Below are 13237 nucleotides of genomic sequence, written 5' to 3'. Positions count from 1 at the left end.
TTTTACCAGCCCTGGTTGCGCAATCGATATGCTGATACAATTTAGGGAGTCTTGTTTTCAGATTAGCCTTGTTAAAATCCCCAGCTACAATGAATGCAGCCTCAGGATGTGTGGATTCCAGTTTGCAAAGAGTCAAATAAAGTTCGTTCAGAGCCATCGATGTGTCTGCTTGGGGGGGAATATATACGGCTGTGATTATAATCGAAGAGAATTCCCTTGGTAGATAATGCGGTCGACATTTGATTGTGAGGAATTCTAAATCAGGTGAACAGAAGGACTTGAGTTCCTGTATGTTGTTGTGACCCCCGCCCCTCTTCTTACCAGAAAGATGTTTGTTTCTGGCGGCACGATGCGTGGAGAAACCAGCTGGCTGCACCGACTCCGATAGCGTCTCTCCAGTGAGCCATGTTTCCGTGAAGCAAAGAACGTTACAGTCCCTGATGTCCCTCTGGAATGCTACCCTTGCTCGGATTTCATCTACCTTGTTGTCAAGAGACTGGACATTGGCAAGTAGTATGCTAGGGAGTGGCGCGCGATGTGCCCGTCTCCGGAGCCTGACCAGAAGACCGCTTCGTTTGCTTCTTTTACGAGGTCCTTGTTTTGGGTCGCCGGCTGGGATCCAGTCTGTTGTCCTGGGTGGAAGGCAGCATGCGGGAGCGTAATCATCGCCTGAAACTAGCAAAACGCAACGGACATAAATATCCCTCGAAAATATTCCTATTCATGAAAATCACAAATTAAATATATTGAGACACAGCTTAGCCTTTTGTTAATCACCCTGTCATCTCAGATTTTCAAAATATGCTTTACAGCCAAAGCTCGACAAGCATTTGTGTAAGTTTATCGATAGCCTAGCATAGCATTTTGTCCAGCTAGCAGCAGGTAACTTGGTCACGGAAATCAGAAAAGCAATCGAATTAAATCATTTACCTTTGATGAGCTTCGGATGTTTTCACTCACGAGACTCCCAGTTAGCTAGCCAATGTTATTATTATTATTATTATTGTAGGCGAAATAGGCGAAATAGCTCCGTTTGTTCTTCACGTTTGGCTGAGAAATTGCAGTCACGAAAAAAAATCCAAATTAGCTCCATAATAGACAGAAACATAGCAAACGTTGTTTATAATCCATCCTCAAGGTGTTTTTCAAATATCTATTCGATAATATATCCGTCGGAACAATCAGTTTTTCAGTAGAACCGATTGGAGTAATGGCTCCCTCTGTATTTTACGCGAGAGTCACCCTGGGAGCATCAGGGCACCACTTACGCAATGTAGCCGCCTATTGCGATTCTTCAACATAAATGCGTAGACACTTTGGGGAACACGTAGAAAGCATAAGCTGGTTGATAGCACATTCACAGCTCAATAGGGACTTATTGGAACGCAGCGCTTTCAAAATATGGGGCACTTCCGGATGGGATTTTTCTCAGGCTTTCGCCTGCAACATCAGTTCTGTTATACTCACAGACAATATCTTTACAGTTTTGGAAACGTTAGAGTGTTTACTATCCAAAGCTGTCAATTATATGCATATTCTAGCATCTTGTCCTGACAAAATATTCCGTTTAAAACGGGAACGTTTTTTTTTTCAAAAATGAAAATACTGCCCCTAGAGTCGCAACAGGTTTTAACCCTTCGAAACAGCCCCTATGACACCAATTATGGCACTTCCCTAACCCTGGATCATTGGATCCAAGATGGCGTAGTAGTCAGACGTCCTGTCGTGTCGTGTCCCTTGTATATATCGTTTTGTTTTTTTTAAACATATTTTTCTTTGCATATCTTTTAAAACATTTTGCTAAAAACCGCAACTTCTAAATACTCTCCTGCAACCCGCCTCACCCAATGTAGCGCGGATCTGCTTTTTTTCTAAAGTATTTATATTTACTTCGGATCCGGAACCCCTCAACTGAAGCTAGCCAGCTAACTACCAGCTATCAGTCAGCAAACCATTGCTAGCGGTCTTCAGCTAACCGGTCATCAGCTAACCTTTAGCTCGGAAAGCTCTCGCCAGTTCGAACAACGCGACTCTAACCAGAACATAACGGACCTATTCTTTTTTTATCCCTGGATTCCTACCGGATTCCCACCGCAAATAACTGGAACCCCGGATGATTACTCCTGGCTAGCGTTTCCATCCATTTAGCTTGAAGCTAGCCCGGCCAGAGCTCCTGTGCTACCACCGAAGCATACTCCTGGGCTACAATATCGACCGGTCTATCGATGTCACCACATGAAGAGGCATAAACAGACTCACCCCATCGCGACGTCCCCCAAAGGCTAACTTTCTAGCCCTTGCTATCTCCTTGCTTGCTAATTCGGCCTGCTAACTGCTAGCTTGTTTAGCCCCGGTCCGCTAACTGCTACCTTGTTCAGCCCCGGCCTACTAACTGTTAGCTTGTTAGCACAGGCCTGCTCACCGTCTGAATCGCCGCGTCCCAACCACTCACCGGACCAAATATTTACTTTCAATCTCTTTCCGATTTTTAATTTGATTATACCTTCCGGTAACCTGCCTCACCCAATGTGATACGGAATCGCTATTATTTTTAAGAACACATTCAAGAACCTCCAGACGCTAACCAGCTAACTAGCTACAAGCTATTTAGTCATTGTTAGCCACTGCTAGCGGCCTTTACCTTCTGCACAGCCAGACAGTTTTCTTAACCTGGATAATACTCGCCAGTCTAGCTTCTCTGCCCCACCCACCGCTGCCCCCATCACTTGGCTACATAGCTGAACTGTCCATTAATCACGGTACTCCATTCTGCTCCAGCCGCACTCCAGCCGCACAGGCTCTGTGTGTAGTTAATCCGACCCTCGATGCCTAGTCAACGCCATTTTACCTGCTGTTGTTGTGCTAGCTGATTAGCTGTTGTTGTCTCACCTACTGTTTTAGCTACTGTTTTAGTTAGCTCTCCCAATTCAACACCTGTGATTACTGTATGCCTCGCTGTATGTCTCTCTCAAATGTCAATATGCCTCGTATACTGTTGTTCAGGTTAGTTATCATTGTTTTAGTTTACAATGGAGCCCCTAGTTCCACTCTTCATACCCCTGATACCTCCTTTGTCCCACCTCCCACACATGCGGTGACCTCACCCATTACAACCAGCATGTCCAGAGATAAAACCTCTCTCATCATCACCCAGTGCCTGGGCTTACCTCCGCTGTACCCGCACCCCACCATACCCCTGTCTGCGCATTATGCCCTGAATATATTCTACCATGCCTAGAAATCTGCTCCTTTTATTCTCTGTCCCCAACGCTCTAGGCGACCAGTTTTGATAGCCTTTAGCCGCACCCTCATACTACTACTCCTCTGTTCCGCGGGTGATGTGGAGGTAAACCCAGGCCCTGCACGTCCCCAGGCACCCTCATTTGTTGACTTCTGTGATCGAAAAAGCCTTGGTTTCATGCATGTCAACATCAGAAGCCTCCTCCCTAAGTTTGTTTTACTCACTGCTTTAGCACACTCTGCTAACCCTGATGTCCTTGCTGTGTCTGAATCCTGGCTCAGGAAGGCCACCAAAAATTCTGAGATTTCCATACCCAACTATAACATTTTCCGTCAAGATAGAACCGCCAAAGGGGGAGGAGTTGCAGTCTACTGCAGAGATAGCCTGCAAAGTACGTCTTACTTTCCAGAGATAGCCTGCAAAGTATGTCATACTTTCCAGGTCCATACCCAAACAGTTCAAACTACTAATTTTGAAAATTACTCTCTCCAGAAATAAGTCTCTCACTGTTGCCGCCTGCTACCGACCCCCCTCAGCCCCCAGCTGTGCCCTGGACACCATTTGTGAATTAATCGCCCCCCATCTAGCTTCAGACTTTGTTCTGTTAGTTGACCTAAACTGGGATATGCTTAACACCCCGGCAGTCCTACAATCCTACAATCTATGCTAGATGCCCTCAATCTCACACAAATCATCAAGGAACCCACCAGGTACAACCCTAAATCTGTAAACAAGGGCACCCTCATAGACGTCATCCTGACCAACTGGCCCTCCAAATACACCTCCGCTGTCTTCAACCTGGATCTCAGCGACCACTGCCTCATTGCCTGTATACGCTACGGAGCCGCAGTCAAACGACCACCCCTCATCACCGTCAAACGCACTCTAAAACACTTCTGTGAGCAGGCCTTTCTAATCGACCTGGCCCGGGTATCCTGGAAGGACATTGACCTCATCCCGTCAGTTGAGGATGCCTGGTCATTCTTTAAAAGTAACTTCCTCACCATTTTAGATAAGCATGCTCCGTTCAAAAAATGCAGAACCAAGAACAGATACAGCCTCTCTCATTTAACCTCTCTTTCATATCGTCTGAGATCCCCAAGGATTGGAAAGCTGCCACAGTCATCCCCCTCTTCAAAGGGGGAGACACCCTGGACCCAAACTGCTACAGACCTATATGCATCCTGCCCTGCCTATCTAAGGTCTTCAAAAGCCAAGTTAACAAACAGGTCAAACTGACTATCCTACCGATCCTCGACTTCGGCGATGTCATCTACAAAATTGGTTCCAATACTCTACTCAGTAAACTGGATGCAGTTTATCACAGTGCCATCCGTTTTGTCAGTAAAGCACCTTATACCACCCACCACTGCGACCTGTATGCTCTTGTCAGCTGGCCCTCGCTACATATTCGTCGCAAGACCCACTGGTTCCAGGTCATCTACAAGTCCATGCTAGGTAAAGCTCCGCCTTTTCTCAGTTCACTGGTCACGATGGCAACACCCACCCGTAGCACGCGCTCCAGCAGGTGTATCTCACTGTTCATCCCTAAAGCCAACACCTCATTTGGCCACCTTTTGTTCCAGTTCTCTGCTGCCTGTGACTGGAACGAATTGCAAAAATCGCTGAAGTTGGAGACTTTTATCTCCCTCACCAACTTCAAACATCTGCTATCTGAGCAGCTAACCGATCGCTGCAGCTGTACATAATCTATCGGTAAATAGCCCACCCATTTTTACCTACCTCATCCCATACTGACCATCTGATCATTTATCACTCCTGTATTAATCTGCAAAATTGTAATTATTCGCCTACCTCCTTATGCCTTTTGCACACAATGTATATAGACTCCCTTTTTTTCTACTGTGTTATTGACTTGTTAATTGTTTACTCCATGTGTAACTCTGTGTTGTCTGTTCATACTGCTATGCTTTATCTTGGCCAGGTCGCAGTTGCAAATGAGAACTTGTTCTCAACAAGCCTACCTGGTTAAATAAAGGTGAAATAAATCAAAATAAAAAATGATAGTGATGTTAATAATAACCTGCTGGATGTTAGTATGATAGTGATAATAACCTGCTGGATGTTAGTATGATAGTGATGATAATAACCCTCTGGATGTTAGTATGATAGTGATGATAATAACCCTCTGGATGTTAGTATGATAGTGATAATAACCCTCTGGATGTTAGTATGATAGTGATGATAATAACCTGCTGGATGTTAGTATGATAGTGATGATAATAACCTGCTGGATGTTAGTATGATAGTGATGATAATAACCCTCTGGATGTTAGTATGATAGTGATGATAATAACCTGCTGGATGTTAGTATGATAGTGATGATAATAACCCGCTGGATGTTAGTATGATAGTGATGATAATAACCTGCTGGATGTCGGTATGATAGTGATAATAACCTGCTGGATGTTAGTATGATAGTGATAATAACCTGCTGGATGTTAGTATGATAGTGATGATAATAACCTGCTGGATGTTAGTATGATAGTGATGATAATAACCTGCTGGATGTTAGTATGATAGTGATGATAACCTGCTGGATGTTAGTATGATAGTGATGATAATAACCTGCTGGATGTTAGTATGATAGTGATGATAATAACCTGCTGGATGTTAGTATGATAGTGATGATAATAACCTGCTGGATGTTAGTATGATAGTGATAATAACCTGCTGGATGTTAGAACGATAGTGATGATAATAACCCGCTGGATGTTAGTATGATAGTGATAATAACCTGCTGGATGTTAGTATGATAATGATGATAATAACCTGCTGGATGTTAGTATGATAGTGATAATAACCTGCTGGATGTTAGTATGATAGTGATAATAACCTGCTGGATGTTAGAACGATAGTGATGATAATAACCCGCTGGATGTTAGTATGATAGTGATAATAACCTGCTGGATGTTAGTATGATAATGATGATAATAACCTGCTGTATGTTAGTATGATAGTGATGATAATAACCCGCTGGATGTTAGTATGATAGTGATGATAATAACCCGCTGGATGTTAGTGATGATAATAACCTGCTGGATGTTAGTATGATAGTGATGATAATAACCTGCTGGATGTTAGTATGATAGTGATAATAACCTGCTGGATGTTAGTATGATAGTGATGATAATAACCTGCTGGATGTTAGTATGATAGTGATGATAATAACCTGCTGGATGTTAGTATGATAGTGATGATAATAACCCTCTGGATGTTAGTATGATAGTGATAATAACCTGCTGGATGTTAGTATGATAATGATGATAATAACCTGCTGGATGTTAGTATGATAGTGATGATAATAACCTGCTGGATGTTAGTATGATAGTGATGATAATAACCCGCTGGATGTTAGTATGATAGTGATAATAACCCGCTGGATGTTAGTATGATAGTGATAATAACCCGCTGGATGTTAGTATGATAGTGATAATAACCCGCTGGATGTTAGTATGATAGTGATGATAATAACCCTCTGGATGTTAGTATGATAGTGATGATAATAACCCTCTGGATGTTAGTATGATAGTGATGATAATAACCTGCTGGATGTTAGTATGATAGTGATAATAACCTGCTGGATGTTAGTATGATAGTGATGATAATAACCTGCTGGATGTTAGTATGATAGTGATAATAACCTGCTGGATGTTAGTATGATAGTGATGATAATAACCTGCTGGATGTTAGTATGATAGTGATGATAACCTGCTGGATGTTAGTATGATAGTGATAATAACCCGCTGGATGTTAGTATGATAGTGATGATAATAACCTGCTGGATGTTAGTATGATAGTGATAATAACCTGCTGGATGTTAGTATGATAGTGATAATAACCCGTTGGATGTTAGTATGATAGTGATGATAATAACCTGCTGGATGTTAGTATGATAGTGATAATAACCCTCTGGATGTTAGTATGATAGTGATGATAATAACCTGCTGGATGTTAGTATGATAGTGATGATAATAACCTGCTGGATGTTAGTATGATAGTGATAATAACCTGCTGGATGTTAGTATGATAGTGATAATAACCCGTTGGATGTTAGTATGATAGTGATGATAATAACCTGCTGGATGTTAGTATGATAGTGATAATAACCCTCTGGATGTTAGTATGATAGTGATGATAATAACCTGCTGGATGTTAGTATGATAGTGATGATAATAACCTGCTGGATGTTAGTATGATAGTGATGATAATAACCTGCTGGATGTTAGTATGATAGTGATACTAACCTGCTGGATGTTAGTATGATAGTGATAATAACCTGCTGGATGTTAGTATGATAGTGATAATAACCTGCTGGATGTTAGTATGATAGTGATAATAACCTGCTGGATGTTAGTATGATAGTGATGATAATAACCTGCTGGATGTTAGTATGATAGTGATAATAACCTGCTGGATGTTAGTATGATAGTGATAATAACCTGCTGGATGTTAGTATGATAGTGATGATAACCTGCTGGATGTTAGTATGATAGTGATAATAACCTGCTGGATGTTAGTATGATAGTGATAATAACCTGCTGGATGTTAGTATGATAGTGATAATAACCTGCTGGATGTTAGTATGATAGTGATAATAACCTGCTGGATGTTAGTATGATAGTGATAATAACCTGCTGGATGTTAGTATGATAGTGATAATAACCTGCTGGATGTTAGTATGATAATGATGATAATAACCTGCTGGATGTTAGTATGATAATGATGATAATAACCTGCTGGATGTTAGTATGATAGTGATAATAACCTGCTGGATGTTAGTATGATAATGATGATAATAACCTGCTGGATGTTAGTATGATAGTGATGATAATAACCTGCTGGATGTTAGTATGATAGTTATAATAACCTGCTGGATGTTAGTATGATAGTGATAATAACCTGGATGTTAGTATGATAGTGATGATAATAACCTGCTGGATGTTAGTATGATAATGATGATAATAACCTGCTGGATGTTAGTTTGATAATGATGATAATAACCTGCTGGATGTTAGTATGATAGTGATGATAATAACCTGCTGGATGTTAGTATGATAGTGATGATAATAACCTGGATGTTAGTATGATAGTGATAATAACCTGCTGGATGTTAGTATGATAGTGATAATAACCTGCTGGATGTTAGTATGATAGTGATGATAATAACCTGCTGGATGTTAGTATGATAGTGATAATAACCTGCTGGATGTTAGTATGATAGTGATAATAATCTGCTGGATGTTAGTATGATAATGATGATAATAACCTGCTGGATGTTAGTATGATAATGATGATAATAACCTGCTGGATGTTAGTATGATAGTGATAATAACCTGCTGGATGTTAGTATGATAGTGATAATAACCTGCTGGATGTTAGTATGATAATGATGATAATAACCTGCTGGATGTTAGTATGATAGTGATAATAACCTGCTGGATGTTAGTATGATAATGATGATAATAACCTGCTGGATGTTAGTATGATAATGATGATAATAACCTGCTGGATGTTAGTATGATAGTGATGATAATAACCTGCTGGATGTTAGTATGATAGTGATAATAACCTCTGGATGTTAGTATGATAGTGATGATAATAACCTGCTGGATGTTAGTATGATAGTGATGATAATAACCTGCTGGATGTTAGTATGATAGTGATGATAATAACCTCTGGATGTTAGTATGATAGTGATGATAATAACCTGCTGGATGTTAGTATGATAGTGATGATAATAACCTGCTGGATGTTAGTATGATAATGATGATAATAACCTGCTGGATGTTAGTATGATAGTGATAATAACCTGCTGGATGTTAGTATGATAGTGATAATAACCTGCTGGATGTTAGTATGATAGTGATGATAATAACCTGCTGGATGTTAGTATGATAGTGATGATAATAACCTGCTGGATGTTAGTATGATAGTGATAATAACCTGCTGGATGTTAGTATGATAGTGATGATAATAACCTGCTGGATGTTAGTATGATAGTGATGATAATAACCTGCTGGATGTTAGTATGATAGTGATGATAATAACCTGCTGGATGTTAGTATGATAGTGATAATAACCTGCTGGATGTTAGAATGATAGTGATGATAATAACCTGCTGGATGTTAGTATGATAGTGATAATAACCTGCTGGATGTTAGTATGATAATGATGATAATAACCTGCTGGATGTTAGTATGATAGTGATAATAACCTGCTGGATGTTAGTATGATAGTGATAATAACCTGCTGGATGTTAGAATGATAGTGATGATAATAACCCGCTGGATGTTAGTATGATAGTGATAATAACCTGCTGGATGTTAGTATGATAATGATGATAATAACCTGCTGGATGTTAGTATGATAGTGATGATAATAACCTGCTGGATGTTAGTATGATAGTGATGATAATAACCTGCTGGATGTTAGTGATAGTGATAATAACCTGCTGGATGTTAGTATGATAGTGATGATAATAACCTGCTGGATGTTAGTATGATAGTGATAATAACCTGCTGGATGTTAGTATGATAGTGATGATAATAACCTGCTGGATGTTAGTATGATAGTGATGATAATAACCTGCTGGATGTTAGTATGATAGTGATGATAATAACCCTCTGGATGTTAGTATGATAGTGATAATAACCTGCTGGATGTTAGTATGATAATGATGATAATAACCTGCTGGATGTTAGTATGATAGTGATGATAATAACCTGCTGGATGTTAGTATGATAGTGATGATAATAACCCGCTGGATGTTAGTATGATAGTGATAATAACCCGCTGGATGTTAGTATGATAGTGATAATAACCCGCTGGATGTTAGTATGATAGTGATAATAACCCGCTGGATGTTAGTATGATAGTGATGATAATAACCCTCTGGATGTTAGTATGATAGTGATGATAATAACCCTCTGGATGTTAGTATGATAGTGATGATAATAACCTGCTGGATGTTAGTATGATAGTGATAATAACCTGCTGGATGTTAGTATGATAGTGATGATAATAACCTGCTGGATGTTAGTATGATAGTGATGATAACCTGCTGGATGTTAGTATGATAATGATGATAATAACCTGCTGGATGTTAGTATGATAGTGATAATAACCTGCTGGATGTTAGTATGATAGTGATAATAACCTGCTGGATGTTAGTATGATAGTGATAATAACCTGCTGGATGTTAGTATGATAGTGATAATAACCTGCTGGATGTTAGTATGATAATGATGATAATAACCTGCTGGATGTTAGTATGATAGTGATGATAATAACCTGCTGGATGTTAGTATGATAGTGATGATAATAACCTGCTGGATGTTAGATAGATGATAATAACCTGCTGGATGTTAGTATGATAGTGATGATAATAACCTGCTGGATGTTAGTATGATAGTGATAATAACCTGCTGGATGTTAGTATGATAGTGATGATAATAACCTGCTGGATGTTAGTATGATAGTGATGATAATAACCTGCTGGATGTTAGTATGATAGTGATGATAATAACCTGCTGGATGTTAGTATGATAGTGATAATAACCTGCTGGATGTTAGTATGATAATGATGATAATAACCTGCTGGATGTTAGTATGATAGTGATGATAATAACCTGCTGGATGTTAGTATGATAGTGATGATAATAACCTGCTGGATGTTAGTATGATAGTGATAATAACCTGCTGGATGTTAGTATGATAGTGATAATAACCTGCTGGATGTTAGTATGATAGTGATAATAACCTGCTGGATGTTAGTATGATAGTGATAATAACCTGCTGGATGTTAGTATGATAGTGATGATAATAACCTGCTGGATGTTAGTATGATAGTGATGATAATAACCTGCTGGATGTTAGTATGATAGTGATAATAACCTGCTGGATGTTAGTATGATAGTGATAATAACCTGCTGGATGTTAGTATGATAGTGATAATAACCTGCTGGATGTTAGTATGATAGTGATAATAACCTGCTGGATGTTAGTATGATAGTGATGATAACCTGCTGGATGTTAGTATGATAGTGATAATAACCCGCTGGATGTTAGTATGATAGTGATGATAATAACCTGCTGGATGTTAGTATGATAGTGATAATAACCTGCTGGATGTTAGTATGATAGTGATAATAACCCGTTGGATGTTAGTATGATAGTGATGATAATAACCTGCTGGATGTTAGTATGATAGTGATAATAACCCTCTGGATGTTAGTATGATAGTGATGATAATAACCTGCTGGATGTTAGTATGATAGTGATGATAATAACCTGCTGATAGTATGATAGATAATAACCTGCTGGATGTTAGTATGATAGTGATAATAACCTGCTGGATGTTAGTATGATAGTGATAATAACCTGCTGGATGTTAGTATGATAGTGATAATAACCTGCTGGATGTTAGTAATAACCTGCTGGATGTTAGTATGATAGATAATAACCTGCTGGATGTTAGTATGATAGTGATAATAACCTGCTGGATGTTAGTATGATAGTGATAAATAACCTGCTGGATGTTAGTATGATAGTGATAATAACCTGCTGGATGTTAGTATGATAGTGATAATAACCTGCTGGATGTTAGTATGATAGTGATAATAACCTGCTGGATGTTAGTATGATAGTGATAAATAACCTGCTGGATGTTAGTATGATAGTGATAATAACCTGCTGGATGTTAGTATGATAATGATGATAATAACCTGCTGGATGTTAGTATGATAGTGATAATAACCTGCTGGATGTTAGTATGATAGTGATAATAACCTGCTGGATGTTAGTATGATAATGATGATAATAACCTGCTGGATGTTAGTATGATAGTGATGATAATAACCTGCTGGATGTTAGTATGATAGTTATAATAACCTGCTGGATGTTAGTATGATAGTGATAATAACCTGCTGGATGTTAGTATGATAGTGATGATAATAACCTGCTGGATGTTAGTATGATAATGATATAATAACCTGCTGGATGTTAGTATGATAATGTGATAATAACCTGCTGGATGTTAGTATGATAGTGATGATAATAACCTGCTGGATGTTAGTATGATAGTGATGATAATAACCTGGATGTTAGTATGATAGTGATAATAACCTGCTGGATGTTAGTATGATAGTGATAATAACCTGCTGGATGTTAGTATGATAGTGATGATAATAACCTGCTGGATGTTAGTATGATAGTGATAATAACCTGCTGGATGTTAGTATGATAGTGATAATAACCTGCTGGATGTTAGTATGATAATGATGATAATAACCTGCTGGATGTTAGTATGATAATGATGATAATAACCTGCTGGATGTTAGTATGATAGTGATAATAACCTGCTGGATGTTAGTATGATAGTGATAATAACCTGCTGGATGTTAGTATGATAATGATGATAATAACCTGCTGGATGTTAGTATGATAGTGATAATAACCTGCTGGATGTTAGTATGATAATGATGATAATAACCTGCTGGATGTTAGTATGATAGTGATATAATAACCTGCTGGATGTTAGATATATGATGATAACCTGCTGGATGTTAGTATGATAGTGATATAACCTGCTGATGTTAGTATGATAGATAATAACCTGCTGGATGTTAGTATGATAGTGATGATAATAACCTGCTGGATGTTAGTATGATAGTGATAATAACCTGCTGGATGTTAGTATGATAGTGATAATAACCTGCTGGATGTTAGTATGATAGTGATAATAACCTGCTGGATGTTAGTATGATAGTGATAATAACCTGCTGGATGTTAGTATGATAGTGATAATAACCTGCTGGATGTTAGTATGATAGTGATAATAAACCTGCTGGATGTTAGTATGATAGTGATAATAACCTGCTGGATGTTAGTATGATAATAACCTGCTGATGTTAGTATGATAGTGATGATAATAACCTGCTGGATGTTAGTATGATAGTGATGATAATAACCTGC

At 38.8% G+C, this 13237-nt stretch overlaps 1 protein-coding gene across 1 annotated transcript in view; it reads right to left on the bottom strand.

Annotated features, from left to right (window-relative positions):
* Positions 1-1189: 1189 nt before the first annotated feature.
* slc22a13b (solute carrier family 22 member 13b) overlaps positions 1190-13237 on the bottom strand; it is a 37960-nt gene continuing 25912 nt past the window's right edge. Inside the window, exon 6 of the mRNA XM_052516254.1 lies at positions 1190-1243. Coding sequence (XP_052372214.1) covers positions 1190-1243 — 54 coding nt within the window. The remainder of the gene's footprint in view (positions 1244-13237) is intronic.

This window comes from Oncorhynchus keta, unplaced genomic scaffold (assembly GCF_023373465.1).
Source record: "Oncorhynchus keta strain PuntledgeMale-10-30-2019 unplaced genomic scaffold, Oket_V2 Un_scaffold_4195_pilon_pilon, whole genome shotgun sequence".
Classification (NCBI taxonomy): domain Eukaryota; kingdom Metazoa; phylum Chordata; class Actinopteri; order Salmoniformes; family Salmonidae; genus Oncorhynchus; species Oncorhynchus keta.
The sequence above is the reverse complement of the archived record's forward strand: the minus strand, read 5'-3'. Positions and strand labels throughout refer to the sequence as shown.